At 49.2% G+C, this 20349-nt stretch overlaps 1 protein-coding gene across 14 annotated transcripts in view; it reads left to right on the top strand.

Moving 5' to 3' along the window:
- The window catches only part of Cfap46 (cilia and flagella associated protein 46), a 96522-nt gene that overhangs the window by 47954 nt on the left and 28219 nt on the right, over positions 1–20349 (top strand). For 13 of the 14 annotated variants that reach the window (XR_007590853.1, XR_007590854.1, XR_007590855.1 and 10 more), the window contains 14 exons: positions 1017–1155; positions 2237–2420; positions 6021–6192; positions 6781–6986; positions 7499–7675; positions 7937–8086; positions 10339–10487; positions 11205–11303; positions 13284–13416; positions 14167–14313; positions 16101–16301; positions 16414–16520; positions 17213–17389; positions 18515–18650. Coding sequence is in view for 4 of the 14 variants with exons in the window: in XM_050137430.1 (XP_049993387.1) it covers positions 1017–1155; positions 2237–2420; positions 6021–6192; positions 6781–6986; positions 7499–7675; positions 7937–8086; positions 10339–10487; positions 11205–11303; positions 13284–13416; positions 14167–14313; positions 16101–16301; positions 16414–16520; positions 17213–17389; positions 18515–18650 (2177 nt within the window). In the remaining 10 variants the exon portion in view is untranslated. The remainder of the gene's footprint in view (positions 1–1016; positions 1156–2236; positions 2421–6020; positions 6193–6780; positions 6987–7498; positions 7676–7936; positions 8087–10338; positions 10488–11204; positions 11304–13283; positions 13417–14166; positions 14314–16100; positions 16302–16413; positions 16521–17212; positions 17390–18514; positions 18651–20349) is intronic. The other variant, XM_050137429.1, reaches the window with a different exon arrangement.

Raw genomic sequence — 20349 nt, 5'->3', positions numbered from 1 at the left:
GGTCTCTGACCTAAGTCTTTTACACACTCATTGGTGAAGCACCAGGTGGACAGGGATATGTCCGTGGTATGCTTCAATACACCAAACAAGGAACCAAGAACGAAACGTGGAGTCTGAGCTATGCAGGATAAAGAATGAGCATCATGTAAGTGTCCCTCCCGTTCCGATGCAGCTGGCAGGTTCAGAGAACAAGCTCAAATAATAAAGAAACTGTGAGGTCCCCAACTATCCGAGGTTAGCCACTTTTCCCAGCCCACCTTGGGTTTGGGGAAAGCTAGCAGAGCCACCAACCTGAGCTGTGCCTCACGGTGCCATCTCTCAGCCAGCGTGTGGCAAGAGCATGGGTGTGTTCAATCCTTTACCCAGCACCCCTATGCGAGAACACTCAGCATGAGAACCCAGAGGAAAAGAAGCACCCTGCTGACCACTGCCACCCACACCCACCTTCATGTTCAGTGCCGGGATTGACCCTGGGGACATGTGACAAATTTGGTGGCAAGGCCTGCAAGGCCTTCCACTTTCCCTGAATGTTACTGGGAACATGTAATATACAGAGGCAAGAACAGACTTCCATTTCCTCATGGCCATGCTGTTTACTTGAGATGAAAAGTAACAGACTTTCTGAGAAGAGAAGAGAGAGGTCATGGGACACCCTGGCCCTCGGACCATGTGCTGGGCAACCAAGAGACCCCATGAGAGTTAGAGGGAGTTCCTCAAGGCCAATAGACAGAGATAAGTAGAGACCAGAGTGGGCACTTAGAGCTGGTTCCTTCAGATGGAGGAGCACCTGAGCCATGGGGTGGGGGTGCTGTAGGCAGGGGCCACATTGATCTACCACTGGCACTATAGGACAGCTTCCAGCCTTCTGATACACAGCTGCATATGAATGGAAGACTGTGACATGGCTTGTGAGGGAATAGGGGTGGGGGGTAAGAGGTCAGAGGGCATCAAGTCAGTTGGCAAGGAGCTGGCTGCCCAGTCCCCTTGAGACTCCATCTCTTCTCCCCTTTCCCCAGGGTCTGAGGATGACCTCACCCTCCGTGCAGTACTCTATAGCCTGCTCTTCCATAGCCACGCTGACCAGAATGACTGGGAGATGGGCCTTAAAGTGCTGGATGAGGCCGTGCAAGTGCTGCCGAGGACAGCCCACCGCCTGTGAGTGCTCTTACCCTGGCCCCCTCGGGATGCTCTCTGCACTCCTCAGCAGGGCTTCCCTGTGCTCCCTTTCCACTAAAGGACCTCACCTCCCCCAGGAAGAACCTCAGCTAGGTCCCTGTCTGGTTCCATCCCTGCCCGCAGGAACACGGGCAGCAGTAATTCTGCATGTCATATGTCACATGCATGCAGTAGTTCTGTATGTCGTGTGTCACGTGCATGCAGTAGTTTTGTGTGTCATATGTCACATGCACGCAGTAGTTCTGTATGTCATATGCCACGTGTAAACAGTAGTTCTGTATGTCATATGTCACATGCATGCAGTAGTTCTGTATGTCGTGTGTCACGTACATGCAGTAGTTTTGTGTGTCATATGTCACATGCACACAGTAGTTCTGTATGTCGTGTGTCACATGTGTGCAGTTCTGTGTGTCATGTGTCACATGCATGCAGTAGTTCTGTGTGTCATATGTCACATGTATGCAGTAGTTCTGTATGTCATATGCCACGTGTAAACAGTAGTTCTGTATGTCATATGTCACATGCATGCAGTAGTTCTGTGTCACATGTCACATTGTGCAGTAGCTCCGTGTGTCATCTATCACATGTATATAGTAGTTCTGTATGTCATATGCCATGTGTGTACAGTAGTTCTGTGTGTCATATGTCACGTGCATGCAGTAGTTCTGTGTGTCATATGTTACATGTATGCAGTAGTTCTGTGTGTCATGTGTCACATGTATTCAGTAGTTCTGTGTGTCATATGCCACGTGTAAACAGTAGTTCTGTGTGTCATATGCCACGTGCATGCAGTAGTTCTGTGTGTCATGTGTCGCGTGTATGCAGTAGTTCTGTGTCCTGTGTCACGTGTATGCAGTAGTTCTGTGTGTCATGTGTCACGTGTATGCAGTAGTTCTGTATATCATATGTCACATGTATGCAGTAGTTCTGTGTGTGTCACATGTATGCAGTAGTTCTGTGTGGCATATGTTACGTGTATACAGTAGTTCTGTGTATCATATGTCACATGTGTGCTTAGCACTTTGTCATCTCAGTTGACCCGTCCTTTCCTATTCTTCAGCTTGATTTTCAAACATATGGTAATTGTGAAGGCCAAACTTGGCCAGAACTATAGCATGGAAATTCAGAAGTTCAAGGACGAGAGCGAAGACTACTTGGCACACATGTGGTACCAACTGGCTCAGAACTCGAGGAACATCTGTGGAGAGCTCACCTGTTATCAAAATGCTATCCAGGCACTGCAGGTCTGTGTGGTGTCCACTTGGTGATGGTGGGCGGATTTGTTTCCTGATTGCAGCAAGAAACCATAGGAAAGCTTCAGACTTAGGGACTTCCTGGGTCAGCTCAGAGGAAGCCACTGTGTAGCAAGCAAGCCCTGGCTAAGGCGGGAGACTCCCTTCTGCTGATCGGCCCCTTTGTCACCCCTCTTGGAAAGGAGAGAGTGGAAAGAGCCCTGAGGTAAATGCCTGGGCTCCCTGAAGCCTGGGACTGCTGAGCAAACAGGGCTCTGCATGCAGCTGGCTGGGACAGGCAGGTCTTGCTGTCCCCATTCTGAGCACCTGAGTGGCAGGGTGCTCTGACTTCTGACTTGATGACAATGGTCCACATGGGGCTCCCTGGAGTCCTGAGTGTGGGACCAATGGCGTCCCGGACCTCTGAATTGAAAGGCTTGGACAGTGAGGAAGCATCTTGAAAGGCTGGTCTATTCCGTAGGCCCTTAGCATATCCCTGAGGTCCTGGGTGCTGCAAGGACCAGGCAGCTCTCAGCCAGGGAACTATGTCCATCTCAGGGCACAGACTGGTGGCTTCAGAGACCTGACACTCATGCACGTGGTTGAAGGGAGCCCTGCATTTTGCTCTTGGTCATCCTGCTGGGTCTCAGGGTCAGGCAGTATGTGGGCATCTCAGTGAGGAAGCTGGAAGGGCAACTCCCTGAGAAGGCGGAGTCACCAGGCTATAGGAAGGGCAGAGAGCTCACACATTCAGCTGGACACTGCAGGTTTATCTGTCTTCAGTGACCCTGAGTCTTATCTCTGACACTTGCTTTTATTTACTTATTATTTAAATGTACTTGTGTGCAAAATACATGTGTGGTATGTATATATGTGTGTGTGTGTGTTCACGTGTGCAAGCATGAACATGCACGTGCCATGGCAGCCTGTGGAAGTCAGAGGACAGCCTCATGGGTCAGGCCTCACCTGGTACCTTGTTTGAGGCAGGATCTGTTCCCCACTGTGTATACCCGGGTAGCTGACCCACAGGTTTCTGGGCCTTCTCCTGTCTTGGCCTCCCATCTTGCTGTTGGCTGGCTGGTATTATAGGTGCCACTGCCACATCCAGAGTTTACGTGGGTCCTGGGAACTCAAACTCTGGTCATCAAATTTTGTACAAGAAGCACTTTATCCACTGAGCCATCTCTCCGGCCTCTTTTTTTTTTTAATATTTATTTATTTATTATGTATACAATATTCTGTCTGTATGCCCGAAGGCCAGAAGAGGGCGCCAGACCTCTCTACAGATGGTTGTGAGCCACCATGTGGTTGCTGGGAATTGAACTCAGGACCTATGGAAGAGCAGGCAATGCTCTTAACCACTGAACCATCTCTCCAGCCCCTCTCCAGCCTCTTGAGTTTTCTTTCTTTCTTTCTTTCTTTCTTTCTTTCTTTCTTTCTTTCTTCCTTCCTTCCTTCCTTCATTTGTTTCTTTCTTTGTTTCTTCCTTCCTTCCTTTTCTTTTTTTCCATCCCTCAGTCTTTTCCTCCCTCCCTCCATCCCTCCTTCCATTCCTTTCTTTGGCACAATACAGTCTCTAGCTTGTTCTCAATGCTTTTACCACAATCTGTTTTAGAACATTTATTTCATCACCCTGCCCACCCCCCAAATCATGTCTATTATCTGTCACTCTCCTCCCCAACCCTCCTGCAGTCAGGGATCACTGACCCATTGTGCCGTCTGGACCTTTCACAGAATGAAATCAGGCCTACCACGTGGCTGCCATAACTAGTTTCTTTCACTAAACACGGTCTCGTTCTGTTAGAGTCACAGGTATTGTGTGACTGTCCTGAATTCTTTCCTGTGACTAAGCAATACTCCATAGACACCCACGCACTTGGCTCCTTGGTTGTTTGCCAGACCCTTGCATTGTTTCTGAAATCGCTTGGCTCTTGTGAGCAGGGCTTTCGTGAACCTGCATGCACAGTTTTTTGTGAACCTGTGTTCTTGGTTCCCTTGAGAATGTTCCTAGGAGTGGAACTGATGAATCACCCGTGACTCTGTGCTTAGCCAAAGAAGAGCCGCCAGGTTGTGCCCTCGTGGACTGTCCCTGCTCTTAGTATTGTTCATAGCACGACATTTCTAACTGTGATGAGGTCGATGTCTATTTCATCCTCTGTTGCTCATATTTACGATATTATATCGGAAAGATCATTTTGATCCAAGGTCAGGAAGATACATTCTTTGTTTCCTTCTGAGAATTCGGTGACTGCAGACCTTCTGTCCTGGTGGCTTGTCCATTCTGAGTTGGATTGTATACAAGAGGCCGGTCCAGCCTTGTTCTCTAGCTGAAGACCCTCCACTCAGCCTTATACCTTTGGATTAGAGGAGCATCCTTTCCCTCCTTAGCCCCTCTCTTGAGGCACCCACGCTTGCCCACGCTTGCCCATGCTTGCCCACGCTTGCCCACGCTTGTCCATGCTTGCCCAGCTTCTTTCCAAGCCACAACTTCCATGGCACAACCTGAACTCTCTCTCACCTCCATAAGATGTCTCCTCACACCTCCATTGGGATTCAGGTTCCACTGGGCTACTTTAGGCCCTGACACCTGCCTGGGATTCACATCCTACCTGTCCCCCCAATACCCTGTGACACTTTTTCCTTTCAGAAGCTTTGTTCCTCCTTCCTCATGAGACAGCATCCGTGTCCAGATTGCTATGCCCCACCTGAGGCTACCACCTGACCTGCAGCACTTGTTTATATTTGATTTTCTTGCTTTGAACCCCACGCAGGGGTGGGCACGGGCTAGCCTCTCATGGGTACTCATTTGACAGGGAATGAGAAAGCACAGGCAAACACTCAGGAAAACTACAGAGTCAGCAATAGAGGCAAAAGGGCCGTGACTCTAGGTCCTGAAAAGTGCGGAGGTGATGCCTTGAGGCTGGGCCGAGGAAGAGGCCTGGAAAGAAAGGGAGTATGGAGTAAGTCTACACACTAAAGCTCCGGGCTGTGCATGGGTCTCTGAGCTTTGAGGCTGGCCTGCAGCTTTCAGCAACCATAGGCCAAGTGCGTGCCATGCTACCTCTCTGGCTGTGGTTTCCCTGACATCCCCTTCCACAGGCCCACAACTATATCTAGAAGTATTCTCCACAGAAACACCTGTCTTCTTCACGCAACGAGTCATGGAAGCTGCTGATAGTTGAAGCAAAAAGCTGAACATGCATGGGGAACAAAGCATGGGGCCCTCAAGAGAGGACCTAACCCCAGAACCACCCATTCAAGGTTTCAGATTAGCCTGACTGCCTTGCAGGGAGCCCTGATCAACATCTTCTGTGTTGTAATGGAGATTTGGAGAATTGTTAGGAAATATAGGGGCCAGTGGGACAGATAGGCCTGGGGGATTTTACCAGGTTTTTTTTTTTTTCCTACCATACTTCTGTCCACAGCTGGAGTCCTCAGGGAACTTTGGTGGGAAGACCCATCTTCCTGGAAGGGGCCTCCACAGTGACTCCATGGTGACTCTAGGATGGCATGAACCATCAGGTCTTTTGCTGCTCTGTGTGACTTCCTGATGCTAATTAATGGCACATTTGACCTGATTAGTACCATATGCTTTTCTGTCTTGTCCCAAAGAAGCCAGAGAGCAACTGGCAGAAGGTAGATTACATCGTGGAGTTCAGTGAGTGGCTGTATTACAAGCAGTTCCCTATGAAAGATGTGATTGCCCACCTCGAGTGGGCCATTGAGATTCTGCTGTCCATGAAACCCATTGAAGCCTCCCCTGAGCCGGAGCCCAAGACAGAAGGTGAGAGGGATCACGTTGGCTTCTCCTGATCCACATACTGTAGGCCCTATCTGGTCCCAGGACAGCCGGACTTAGTGGGACAGTTGCTGGGCCACCAGTGTCCTCTGGTCTTATACAGGGTTGCCATCAGTTTTGGCTCACAGCAGTTAGGAGTGGGGGAAAGAGACAGAATGGGAAAGTTCCAGAACTTGTGTGAAGAAATAGCTGTAACCCCATCCAGCTGAATACAGCAGTTGAAACACACTAACAAAGCAGAGCAGGCCAACCTATGGCCTATTCTGACAGGACACCAGCTAGGCACCTGCACGGGTAGCAACCCCAAGGCCAGCAGCCCTTTGCTTCCCAGAAAGTGAGTCTCTTCGACTCCTGGACTCAGAGAGACAAGTCTGGGACACAGGAAAGGCAGAGTAGAAGGTAACCCTGCTGGAGAAACTCCAGTCGGAGGCAGGCAGCAGCAGCACACCTCCAGGCACCTGATGACGGACAGGTGGCTGGATCAGCATCACAGATCAGGAGAGGAGAAATCTGGAGCCTGCAGGAGCCTAAGCCTGTTCACGGCCCCAGACTCACTCCCACCATGCCCTGCAGGGCAGGCCTCCCTTACCCTGTCTGCCACAGGGAGTGCAGTGTCCTCGAATCTGGAGACAGTCTCCTTGGACCAGTTTCGAAGTGTGAGGCAGTTGGAGGCCCTAGCTCGTGTGCACATCCTCCGGGCCTTGATAGTGTCCCCAAGCTCCTCTTCCTATGAAGACGACTGCTTCATGGCCTACAGTTTCCTCAGGCGCATCTGGCAGGTGAGGCAGGCTAGAGATGAGATGCCAGACAGTGTGGGTCCCCAAGCCCATCTCCCTGCCCCTGGGAGGAGACTCTGAAGGGCTCGTCGCTGCTGTTTTCTTTGTTTAAATCATCATAGCTTTTTCAAAGAAATCAGAGCCTTCCCAGGTACTCTGTGAAGGCCTTTGAGAAACACACAGACATGCAGATACTTTTTTCTTCACCATCCACCTCGTGCTCTATGCTGAAAGATAGGCCAGCATCTCTCTTGGTTCTGCCACACTTGTGTTCTGGAGATTCCTCGAAGAGGATGCTCCCCAAATCCCACCCCAGCTCTGCTGCCCATCCACCACGAAAGCTTGTAGGTCCAGGCCACTGATCAGACTTGCTCTGTCCTGTGGGGGCTCCTGGGTTTGACCATGGCTGAGCTACACCCTCAGATCCAAGAGCTACCTCCCACCAGGTGCAGAAAAGGGAGAGATACGCTCTGCTTTTTCTGCTCCAAGTTTGTATTTTCTCCCACTCCCTCCAGATTTCCTTGATAGCAGGCGAAAAACTAATTTCAGAAAAAACTTCACAAGTAGCTAGTTCACAATTGTTACCGCCAAAAAAGGAGAAGGAACGGGGGAAAGAGAAGGAGAAGGAGAAGGAAAAGGAAAAGGAAAAGGAGAAGGAGAAAGAGAAGGAGAAAGTCAAGGACATGAAACAGGTGAGGAGTGGGCGACATGGTGTACCTCACTTGAGGTGGGAGCTGGAGGGTAACCCCAACCCCACTGCATCCATGTTGGGGTTCTTTCAAATGTCCCATGCCTCAGCTTCCCATTCTGTAAGGCATGCTATCCCAACCCTGGCCACAGCCTCCATCCACTGTGCCAGAGGCTGGCAGCCTATCCTCTCCATATTGTGCCACAGGGGCATCCGTTACAGAACTCCATGTTTTACGGTAAATCTTGCTTTCTCTCATTCACAGATCTCAACCCCAGTTCCCATCAAGCCACCTGATGATACCCCCTCCAGCATAGAAGAGTGGGCCTCCTACTCATGCCCCGAGGAGCTGTTGTCTGTATTCAGACAAGACAGGAGTGACTCCACTATTAACCCCTCAAGTTTCCAGAAGCCGGTGAGTGGATCTGAGAAGCCAGCCAGGTCTTTGCCACAGGGCTGGCAAACCCAGCCTCCCTCCCCCAAAGCTATAGCTGCCATTTCTGCTGAAGATATTACCAAAGAGAGACCCATGAGACAGAGGTTTCATAGAGAGGGCTAAAAGGGAGCCGTTTTCTGCCTTTAGCACCCACAGCCCTCTCGTTGGCACCCTCTTTCTTCCTAATAGCTGCCAACATCCATGGAAAGCCCCATCCTGCTACATCCATACCCGGGGACACATAGTCTTGGCACTGCTCTGCCTGCTGTCATAGCTCCACGCACTAGGCAGCAATGACCACATGAAACACAGGAACTTGGTATCGGCAGGAACTTGGTCCCTCTGGGTGCTTCACACCACCCCATCTCCACCACCAAGGCCACACAACCTCTCCTCTCTAGCAAATCCAGCACTTGTAGAGACCTCCAAGGTTATACACTCAGGGCTGTACCTTGGACAGAGCCTCACCCTGGTCGTAGAGCATAATACATCCCTTTGGATGCAAAGTTCCATGTATTAGGACTCCATGTTCTTAGGGGTCCACGGTCCAGCCACCTTCTTCTGCCTTGTGGGGGCTTCATGGGGATAGAACTGTTTGGCATATTCCTCTCGGTCAGTATGTTGGTAGGGTTCACCCATGCTGTTTGGGGACAACCATTTTTTTGTCCCTTTCAATGCTGCAGCGCCCACTGCAGTGGCACTTGTTGAGCCTGCCCACTCCCCTGCTAATGGACAACATGCTGGTGGTTCCTACAAACGAAGCATGTGTGAACACTGGTGCCCATTGTTGCTGGACCACAGTATGGGAAACTTCCCAGTGGCGATGAACATTGCCAAGTGACAGATGGCATCCCAGGGTTGCCGTGCTGACTTCCATCCTTGTGCTTGCAAGGGGAGCTCCTGCTGCCCACGTCCTGGCCAGCCTGTGCTAGTGTGCATGTGATGGTGTCTCCCATGGCTACAGCGATGCTGGGTGCCCTGTCAGCCTGTCCTAGCCCTTTCTCTTTTGTGATGTGGCTAGCCAACAAAACCGCCACAATTTAACAAGTTTTCTTTTTCTCTTGTGGAATTGAAAAAAATCACAGGCCTTTTCTGAGAGGGTCATTCTGATTGTCCTGTATAGTCACTTTGCGACTTGCCTTTCCTCCCATCATGGGTTTTCTGTGTAGAAACGTTAACTTTAGTGTTAGAAAATCAGGAATCTTTTGCCCTGTGACTGGTGCTTCCTTCTGTCCTTTTTGAAAACAAAAAACAGACAAAGAAACAAAAAAAAAAAAAAAAACAGTTTCCTTTCCTGAAGTCAGAGATAGTATCCTCCCCAAGGCACAAATACCCTTCACCTGTATAGCCTAGTATCAGATTCAGATCGAGTGGTTTGTGTGGACGGAGGCCAGGAACCACTCAGGCTTGTCACTAATCCTGGGAATTAGCTGGGTTTTTTTCTCCCCTAGATACTCAGTTGTATACATATACGAAGAAATTCTGTATTTAGTGGATCGTCAGTTTTAATTGGAAAAAAACTAAATGGAATAGGAAATTAATGAATTAATGGTTGCATCTCTTGTGCAGATCTTTAACAATACTCTGCTGCTGACAGCCATGGCATTGCATATGACAAAGCAAAACCTGTAATAACAGATAGGGAAGAGGGCACCCCACAAACTTGTAAAACCCTTGCTGAGCGCTGGCATGCAGGCAAAGCTGGGTATATTAGCTAACTTTTCTTGCTGTTGTGACCAGAATACCAAAGCAACTTAAAGGAGAAAGCATTTGGTTTGAGGGTACAGTCTACCCTGGTGGGGAAGTCACAGAGGCAGGAACTTGAGGCAACTCATCACAATCCATCAGCATTCAGGAAGCAAACAGCAATGAATGGTCCATGCCAAGCCAGCCTCCTCCTCATTATGCAGTCCAGGACCCTAGTCCATGGCATAGCCCCGCCCATGACCCTAGTGCATTGCACGGCCCCGCCCATGACCCTACTCCATGGCATGGCCCCGCCCATACTTAGCGTGGGTCATCTCACGTCAGTTAACCTAATCAAGATAACCCTTTGCAAAAGAAACCCAGAGTCTCTAACCTACTCTAGATCATCTGTCCCAGGCATGCCCAGACTCGTCTCCTAGGTGATCCTAATCATGCCAAGCTGACATCAGCATTAGCCATCTCTCTAGGGGACTAGTGTGCTACCCCTGCCTGTGACTGCACCCATTTGCTGTGTGTTGCTGCAGACGTACAGTTTGTACTACATAGACCATTTGGTCAAAGCCCTGCAGAAGATGTACCTTCACGAGCTCAGCATCCCGATCCTGCAGCTGGCTGTGCTCATTGCAGATGTTGTGGTGGAGAGCAAGAGCCTCACGGACCTCTACCACCTGCGGTTGGTATCTCTCCTTTACCTGAAGTGGTGAGAGTGGCGTCTGCCCACAGCAATAGAAGAACAAACAGCGCCTTAGATATGAATTCTGTAGCTAGTTGTATAAATAATAAATCCCCAAGACAGCCAGACAGTGGAATGGTACCTACCTGCTGCTTAGAGAGTACCTTTTTTTTTTTTTTTTTTGCTTCAGGAGACACATACTGGGGTATTTAAGGATCAAGGGACACTATACTTCCCACGAAGGGTCTAGGAGGAGCAGAAATGGGGGAGACAGTGGTAAAGAGAACATGTCGACACTCAGGGGAGGAGGAACACACAGATAACGCTTGAGTGTGTTTGCATGGCTATAACCAAATGAAGTGCTTTAAACAAAACCTCAGCCGAAATTCCTGCTGGAGGCTATGGCAGGGTTTGGCAGAGCCCATATGGGTACCTGGCTGTTAACCTCTAAAGATGTCCCAAAATGTACCCATAGGGAATAAAATATGTGAGTGAGTGACAGAGAAATTACCACCTGAAGTTTCACAGAACCACCTAGCGTTTTAGTTATGCTAATATATATATATATATATATATATATATATATATATATATATATTAAAACACCAAAGTACATTTGCTTTAGTTCCCCAGCCTTGATTAAGCACCCCAATCCAGGACCACTCTCTTTGGAGATGACTGCATCCATGCCTCTTCCCTCCCCGCCTTCCCCCTCAGACTTTTACAGGTGTGCTCTGACCTGAGGTTGCACAACGCAGCAGCTTATCATGAAGAGGTGGTTGGACAGACATACATTGGGGACATGGAGCAGGCCAGGTGTGTGCAGCGCTTGCTTCTGGGTATGGGACTCCTCTTTGCAGCGAAGTACAATCCAGGCTGTTTGGGACAGCGCTGAGGAAACCCTAGCCCCGAGCTGTGGCTCCTCTCAGTCCCAGGCCCATTGCAGCTACTGGATCCTCAGTCTGGGCTTGGAGGTCCTGGAGGAAGTTTCTAGGGAGGAGTACCTGGGAGGGCCGTGCAGAGAGAAGTATGAGCGTCTCCTCCATGGTTTTCATGGCAGGTTTGGGGACTGCCAAGCTGTGGGTGCTCCGCAGAGGAAAGGGAAGAGGGGTCAACAGGACAGGACCGGGACGGCTGTCCTTCACCAGTCCCAGGCTCCTCCCAGGGGGTGCTGGAAGTGACGGCACTGAGTGACACACATATTTGGTTTGGGGTTTTGGGGTTACTCTGGAGCTCTTGTGGTTGGTTGATAGTAGGCTGTCCAACAGTTAAATTCACCAATTACAGATTTTGTAGCAATCCTTTTCAGACTTAGAGACCACCTAAGAATACATAAGAATGTATACATAGTTATATTATTATTGATTATTGCAATGTAACTCCCCCCACACACACATAAATTATATGATCATTGTGCAAATTTTAGAAAACTGGTAAGGGAGAGAATAAATGTCATTGTGGGCCCCTTCCCTTGGCAGCAATCCCCTGGGGTTTCGCCATTGCACGCTGGATCAGTCATGAAAATGTAATTCCACTGCATACACGTTTCCCTCTGCGGCCTTTGGCACTGAGTCTCTGTCTGAAAAACCATTTTTGTGTTCTTAGCACAGTCATTTGTCTGTGCATCCCTGCACTGACTGGGAGATGTTTGCTGAGGGGGTTCAGAAACGCAGTCGCCAAGCCCTGGAGAGGCGCCTGCCTCTGCCTGCTCTTGGGTTCACTCTGAGAACCTGCTGTGCGGTATGGGAGGCACTGCAGGTGGGCTGCAAAAGAAGAAGGTAACCGAGACTGACAAGAAGGGTTGGTGCCAATGGAGATGCCAGGGCTGGAGATGCAGAGAGCCCTCAGTTTCAAGAGCATGCAGCCAGGGAGCCCTGGGCAGTTGGATGAGCAAGACTTTTGGGGATCTGTGAAGGGACATCCTTGGGCTGAAATTGTTGGATGCTCTGATGGGAAGAACCGTTGTACGAGTGAGAATTTGGCCAGACTGGGTTGAACGCTGTGATGCACTGGCCCACCTCCCAGGGGGCCACTCTGGATGTAGTATGGTGGATGACTCAGAACTGAGGTAAGTGGTGAGGGAGGAGGTGCATCTTGGGTAGAGGGGCCACTCGGCTGCTCTGTGGGAAACCCTGAGCGCTAAGTGGCTTTTACCTATTTGGAGGGGTACCAGAGGCAGGTCTGCTCTTCATACATTAAACTTGAGAAGCTCGTTAAACTACATTCAGCTCGTCAGACAGCTGCAGAGAGAACAGGTAGCTGGTGTGGTTCCAGGACCCAGACTGCTGCCCAACTGGAGACTGGCTTTCGTAGTCATGTCTTGACTTAGTTTGGGTTTTGGTTGCTGTGAAAAGACACCATGACCCCGGCAAAACTTATAAAGGAAAACATTTAATTGAGGTGGCAGCTTACAGTTTCAGAGGTTCAGTCCATTATTATCATGGTGGGGAGCACGATGGTGTGTAGCAGACACGGCGTTGGAAAAATAGCCAAGTGTCCTACATCTTGCAACAGAAAGTTGACTGTAGTCAACTGAGAGAAGCTTGAGAAGAGAGACCTCAAAGCCCGCCCCCACATTGACACACTTCTTGGAACAGGGTCACACCTACTCTAACAAGGTCATGGCTCCTAATAGTGCCATTCCCTTTGGGGGCTATTTTCTTCCAAACCACCATGTGTGTGAAACGTGGCTTCTCCTGGTTGTGTTAGCTTATGTTTCTTTGACTTTAAACGAAACTCACCAATGTTACCAGCCATTGCAACTCTTGTCTCATGATGTTATTTCACTTCATCTAGCTGCCGAAAAGAGATTGCGTTTAAGAAAGAGAGGAACAAGGAGCCTGTGATAGAAGAAAGCCAGCCAGCCCTTCATGAGCAGCTGGCTCCAGCCCGCTCTGAGGAAATGAAGCCACTAATAGCTCAAGACAAGGTAGGCTGCCACTGCCTCGGTGGGATCCACAGATCAAAGGTGACACTGACTTAGCCTGACTCTGCCACAGTGGGGTCCAAAACCTAGAGGTGACATCAGCTTGGTTGCAGTGTAGGCGTGGCTTAAGAGTCCGAGAGCCACCATTGATTTCTGAAGTGCTCACTGCATACACTCTTAGGTATGGTTTTTATGGGAAACTCAGAGATCTGACCAAGTTTGTCCTACCCTGGGACCCTGAATTTGCTCAGGGAAGGCAAAAATCATATGTAAAACACATAACCTGGGGCCTGAGCAGCAACTTAAAGCATCAGCAGGCTGGAAATACAGTGTAATTGTTTACCTAAACTATTTAAGGCCCTGGGCTCAGGCAAGGGGAAGTAAAATGGGGGAAGATTTCTGCCAAGAAGAGTACATCCAAGGGGGTCTGACTAGACTCTAGCTGTCCTGTCACAAACTGGCTGCCTCCTTCTGTCCACAAATGGGAGAAAAGGCCATCCCAAAGAACTTTGGTTCCTCAGAGTGCCAACTCTGTGAGCCTGTTAGAGTCAGTACTTGGGGCATGGTGGAAAGTGCCCAACATGGGGTTTGTTTTGGGACCTGAACTCAGAACAAATGAGGGTCAAGGACTCTGCGAGCCATCCGCAATTGGGGTAGGGAATGCTGACAGGTACACAGGAAAAGGAGAGAAGAGCTTATCACGGTGGGACACAGACTAGGGGCAGAGTTTCTTAGAGACATGGTGTCTCACAGATTTTGAAGATAAATGGAGAGACTGGCAAGGGCCTGGATGGAACATCCTACCCCCAGCTGTGGATGCTCAAAGGGGAGGTTCTACTGGAGCTGGATCTGTACCAACCAGCACGGCTGCTCTTGGCAGAGGCCCAGCAGACATTCCAGGTAACAGGACTCACCCATCTCCATTGAAGCCATCTTGACCTGGGCCTGAACTCTTCATATGCATTCTTACTCCTCATCTAAGGACTTTCAGGGGCACCTGGCTTCTTAGAGTCTCCCCTGAGTCCCCCAAAAGGCTTGAGTTAGCATCGTTCCACAGAACACTGCTCAGGGTCCAGCTCTCTATAGACTTGGGGGCTTTGACTGTTTTTCTCTAAGGAGATGCTTACTAGAGGAACTTGCACCCAGACCTGGGGACCCAGTACCCACTCACTCCCTAGATTGATGTTTTGAGTCTCAAGTTCCAAACTACACTCGACAGGGATTCTTCTCTCCTGGACTCTGACCCCAGTGAAAAGCTGACCTTGGGCAATCTGGATGGAAGAAGCTATTTGTGTTGTCTGCTCTGATGATGCCATTCTCCCAAGTTACAATCCCCATGACTCCCCCAAACCCCTGCAGACAGACTTAGAATTGCTGTCCGTAGGAGGATGAAGCCAAGATCCTGACACAGCCAGCCTGTGGCTTGTTCTGAAGAATTCAAGGACTAGAGGAAAATTCAGCAATGACAGAAAAATTCAGTATTACCAGAAAGCTGTAAGCCCAGGCCCTGGTCCATACCAGAGCAGGGTGCCTTACCAGAGAGGGAGTAGACATGTATAAGTAGCAGGGGTGTGATTTGGAGTAGGGGAACAGCTGTGCAGATGTCAGGGATGAGAAAGATGTGCAAGTGCTAAAGACGGGACAGATGAACAGGTGTAGGGAAGAAGACACGGGTGAAGGCATTGGACAGGGAAGAGATGAGCAGGTATCAAAGAAAGGGGCAGGTGAGGAGGTGTTAGGGAAGGGAAAGATGTAGACGACTAGGAAGGAACAAGTCGAGCAGACAGATGTTCAGGTCCCAGGGAGCGAGTGGAGTGTCTTAGTTAGGGTTTCTGTTGCTGCAATGAAACATCATGACCAAAATACAATAGCCACATTGGGGAGGAGAGGGTTTATTTGGCTTACACTTCCACATTGCTGCTCATCGCAGAATAAAGTCAGGACAGGAACCCAAACATGGCAGGAACCTGGAGGCAGGAGCAGATGCAGAGGCCTTGGGGGTGAGTGCTGCTTACTGGCTGGCTCCCCATGGCTTTCTCAATCTGTGCCCAGCCACCAGAACAACTCAGCCCCAGGATCTGTGTACTAGAAACCTGGTTTTGGTTGGAGATGATCCTACTTGTATGCTAGGAGGACTAAGGAGCTGGTCTTGTACTGCCCAGATAGCTCACCACACACCCTCCTCCAAAGAATACCCTCCAGCCTGGATTTCCTCAGGTCCAGGGAGAACCACCACGGGTTGTCTGTTGATTACCTGACCAGCTGAGTAGAGCTACTGACAAATCCATGTATGCCCTCTCAGTTAGGTTTTCTATTGCTGTGACGAAACACCATGACCACAACAACCCGAGGAAGAAGGGTTTATTTGGTTTACACTTCTATATCACTATTTATCAAAGGAAGTCAAGACAGAAACTCAGAAAGGGCAGGGACATGGAGGCAAAAAATGTTGCAGAGGCCATGGGAGGATACTACTTACTGGCTGGCTCAGCCTGCTTTCTTGTAGAACCTCAGGCAGCAGGGCTGAAAGGCGCTACCAGTATGACCAAAATCCTTTGCAGGCTGAGTCCCATGACTCCCGGAGCACACTTGGCATTTCTGAGGGCTATCACTCCCAACTAGTGCCTATGCCAACTTGCATGGAACTGCCCATCTATCTATTGCATATTGTCTATTCCTGCTTTTAGGAACTAGGTGATAACTGTTCAGAAGCACAGTGCATGTTGCTTCTAGCACAGTTGGCCAATAAAGAAAAGAACCACGGACAAGCTATGCTCATACTTGAGAGGGCCCAGCAGCTAGGTGGAGCTGAAGAGTTCTGGTACAAATTAACCCTGACTCTGGCTGAGGCCATCTTATCCTCTGCAGATGATGAAAAAGAAATCTCAGTGAGTCGCGGTGCCCAGTGGACAATGAAGGGGGTATGGGGGAGGGTATGTGTTGAGGTCTTGTCCCCGGACCCTGCTGAGTGACTTGGTGGCGTGTGATCATCACATCCAGGTTTGCAGACTATTTCGGAAACTCATAGATACTCTCAAGGTCCTCCAGCATGAACGGCCAAACCGAGTGGCCCTGCTAGAATTCTTCATCATGGAGCTGGAGGCCAGGTAATGATGCCTCGTGTACCAGAGCTATGGCTGCTCCCCCCCACACACATTCCCTCTCATGCTATACGTGTCAAACCCAAAAAGGCTTAGACTCAGTGGAACCATGAGTCCCTTCCCTGCTTTGTGTGTCCCATGTGTCCTCAGCTTCCTCTATTATGTGCCTCAGAGGAGTCATGGCTTCCTCCCAGACAGCCCACATTTCCACAGTGTCTTTCCAGTGACTCCAGGAGTCTCTGGTCTCTGTCAGAGAACCCCTCCACCACCACCGCCCCCACCCCAGCTCTTCCACACATGCCAGTACAGACTTCAAGTCCCATCACACCCCCTTTCCCGGGAATCCTCTGAGCTCACTGACCACAGATGCAGAGATCCTCGTCTGCTCTAATTCCTCTCTGGAAAGTGCTGTACGCTCTGGGTCCTGATGTGAGTCTGTAAGCAGCCCCACATCAGCATCCTTTTCCTGTTCTCCAGGGGTGAACCTAATACCAGGGTGGGATTGCTAGATTCTAACTTCACTGATCCAGGGCCATGGCTGCATGGCATCAATCTTGGGACAGAAAGTCTCATTGGTATTTGATTCGGTGTCCCTGAGTGGGCCCTGGGCAGAAGAAGGGTTGCTGTGGTCTTGGACTTTTGAATCTGGTGTGGAAAACTTCAGTCTCCACCATCCTGAGAAGTTGCCTGTCTAACAGGTGCGTGGAACTTCAAACTCATCTTGCCTGCAACCTGGTGAACAAAGAACTGCTTGAGTACCCATTTTTGCTGTTAGACCTAGAGAAGCAGCTGTTGGAAGTCCAAGAAAGCCTTACACTCAGTGGCTGCAGGAAAAAATGTGTCGACTTAAAACTAGAGCATGCAAGGATAAAGAAGTAAGGGCATCATCACCCCCTCCAACCACACCACTGGAGCTGCTGGAGGTTCCGCCCTCTGAGCAGGGTCCACCTTTGAGCTCCCGCAGTCAGCCCCTCCCCTCCTCAGCCCCAGACATGACCAGACCCAGCTCCCTCCCCATCCTCCCTGCCAACCCACCCCTGCCATCCTGCAGGGTGGCACAGCTGTGTTTTCCAATAACTGTGCCGCTCTCCTCTCAGGCAGCCCCCAATGCTTCTCACAGCCTCTCTGCCCGCTCTGGGTGCCCACAAGCTCTTTACAGATGAGCAAATCCTGCATAGGTATGAGCATGACTTCAGGAGTCATGATCAGCCAACGCCCAAGTCACACCCATTACTCCGGGTGTGCTGCAGCACTATTGTGGGCCCCCAGAGAGGCAGGAAAGTAGGTGACTGAGCCAGCAGGTGGAAATTGGTGCGTTACTTCATCAAAGGCAGAGATTCCTTAGAAATGACATATACTCTGTCATTCCAACTGTTCAACATCGTGTTTTAAAATGTATTTAGAAGGCTAGAGAGATGGCTCAGTTGGTAAACCACTTGCCTTGCAAGCCAATGGCTTGAGTTCATTCCTCAGAACCCATATAAAGAAGCCAAGACCGGTGGTGTGCATTTGTAATGCCAGCCCTGGGGAGACAGAGACAAGTGGATCCTTGGGGGTGCTGGCTAGCAGTCTAGCCTACTGGGTGAGTTCTAGCCTAGTGCAACACCCTGTCTCCAAAGGATGGATGACACCTGAGGGGCAGTGCCAGGGTTGATCTTTGACCTCCACATGCGCATACATGTACCTGTGCACAAAAATGAACAAATCTACATACACATCGAAAACAAATAAATAAAATTTACTGAAAATACCTTTTGTGTAAAACACATAACTGTAAAATTTTAGGTACTGATAAAATGTATATAATAATTATGTAGAAATTAAGTATTATAATATTATACAACATATAATTATAGTGTGTTATATAATATATAATATACTATATTCCTATATATGTATGGCATACTATATATACCCCGTCTATATGTATTATAATAGACATAATATATTAATTATCTTTAATATCTTTGTTCTAAATTCCACTCTTATGTTGTATAAAGGTTATGTGCTGAAAGGGAGAAAAATGAAGAACAAAAAACTGCCTATCGCCTGGAAGTGTATGACTTGTCCCGGAAGGCTATAGCTGAGGAAGAAGAACAATTTCACAGAGTCCAGGGGATACTGTCACTTCACGATGTAAGTATGAGCCTGCACATCACAGTCATTTCTGTGGACAGGACAGCACTGCCTGACAGATAAGATCTTAAAACAAAACCAGCCAAGCACGGTGGGGCTTGCCTGCAATCCTAGCACTTGGGAGTAGCATGACTAATAAAAACCAAGAGACAGAAACTGGGGCTCAAACTGAAGGTCAGAAAAGCAAAACAGCCACCACTGGCTCTTACCTCTACCTCAGTCCAAAATGGCAATCTTGCCTCCAGGACTCTCAGAATGAGACTGTGTGTGAGAGCTGTCTCCTCCCGTCTTATATTCCTCCCTAGTGCTGGGATTAAAGGCGTCCACCACTACCACCCGGTTTCTGGGGCAAACTAGTGTAGCTAATGGGATTAAAGGTGTTTGTCACTACTGCCTGGTCTGTAAGGCTAACCAGTGGGGGCTGTTTTACTCTCTGATCTTCAATCAAGCTTTGTTTATTAAAATATAAATGAAATATCACTACACTGGGAAGCTGAGACAAGGGGATGGGAGTTCCAGGCCAACCTAGTGAAAACAAAAAAACTGCCTATTGCCTGGAATAGGCTCCCCAGTGAGGCCCAGTCCTATAAAACCACACACACACACACACACACACACACACACACACACACCAATATACATTTTCACAAAACCCATATACAAGGTCTGGGGACCAAGATCAGTCGGGAAAGTTGTAGGTATTCTCTGGGGGTACTGGGCCTCAGTACCGTCCCCAGATCTAATTCAGAAAGTGGAAATTCTCTTGTATAGAAGAGAAGCTCACCTTGTACCCATGGAACCTTTGAACCCATATAGCAAAGAAATAAATGTGCTGGCTGTGCTTGTCATTCCTGCACTGGGGAGGAGATGGGGGATCCCCGGGCTCACCGCTAGGCATCCTGGCATGCTCGGCAAGGTCCAAACCAGCAAGAGACTGTGTCTCCAAACAAGGCACATGGTTTCTACAGGACAACTCCTGAGGCTGTCCACTGGCCTCCGCAGGAATGTCCGCACACATGCCCACACGTTTGCACTGAGCATGCGCACATATACAAGCACCTACACACATTATATACATATTTGAATATATACATATCACAGAGCACAAAGCACCTGATTTTCACTTGCTGGCCAAGATCGAGTGACAGTAATCAGACTCTTGCACCGACACAAAGCAATTAAAAAAAGAAAAGAGACAAAATACAAGGCTTTTCGAAACCCCATACATCAACCATGCCAGTTAGTGATCCCTGTGCTTAAGTCCCAGCTAACTGCAGCTACAGAGATGGAACCAGGTAGAGCCTAGATGAAGACCTGAGTCAAGGAGATTGAGTCCTGAGAGTCGAGAGAGAAGAAGGCAAAACAGAGCCCATGGAGAATGCTGTTCACAGACGTCTAGGGGATACCCCCGAGTGCCTAAAGACTAGTTGCCGGTTCATGAAAGAAGGAAGCTGCCCAAGACTGGGAAAGAACCACACGGAAGGATTACAGAAAACACCCTGGTGCTGACTGGGGGGGTCACGGAAGTGGGGTGGGAGGGGCTCCTAGGCCTCAAGATAGTGGGCAGAGAGCACAGAGGGCCTGACCTCAGAATTTGGCAGTAAATAAGTAAGTGAACCCTACCATGCAGTGCCTACAAGAAGGCCATTATGGACATAAAGACAGAGATAAAGAAAAAAAGACAAGTCAAATGCTGGAA

The sequence above is a fragment of the Alexandromys fortis genome, unplaced genomic scaffold, assembly GCF_014885135.2.
Source record: "Alexandromys fortis isolate MF-2015 unplaced genomic scaffold, M_Fortis_MF-2015_v1.1 scaffold_3, whole genome shotgun sequence".
In the NCBI taxonomy this organism is placed as follows: domain Eukaryota; kingdom Metazoa; phylum Chordata; class Mammalia; order Rodentia; family Cricetidae; genus Alexandromys; species Alexandromys fortis.
This window is presented reverse-complemented; position numbering and strand designations above follow the sequence as displayed.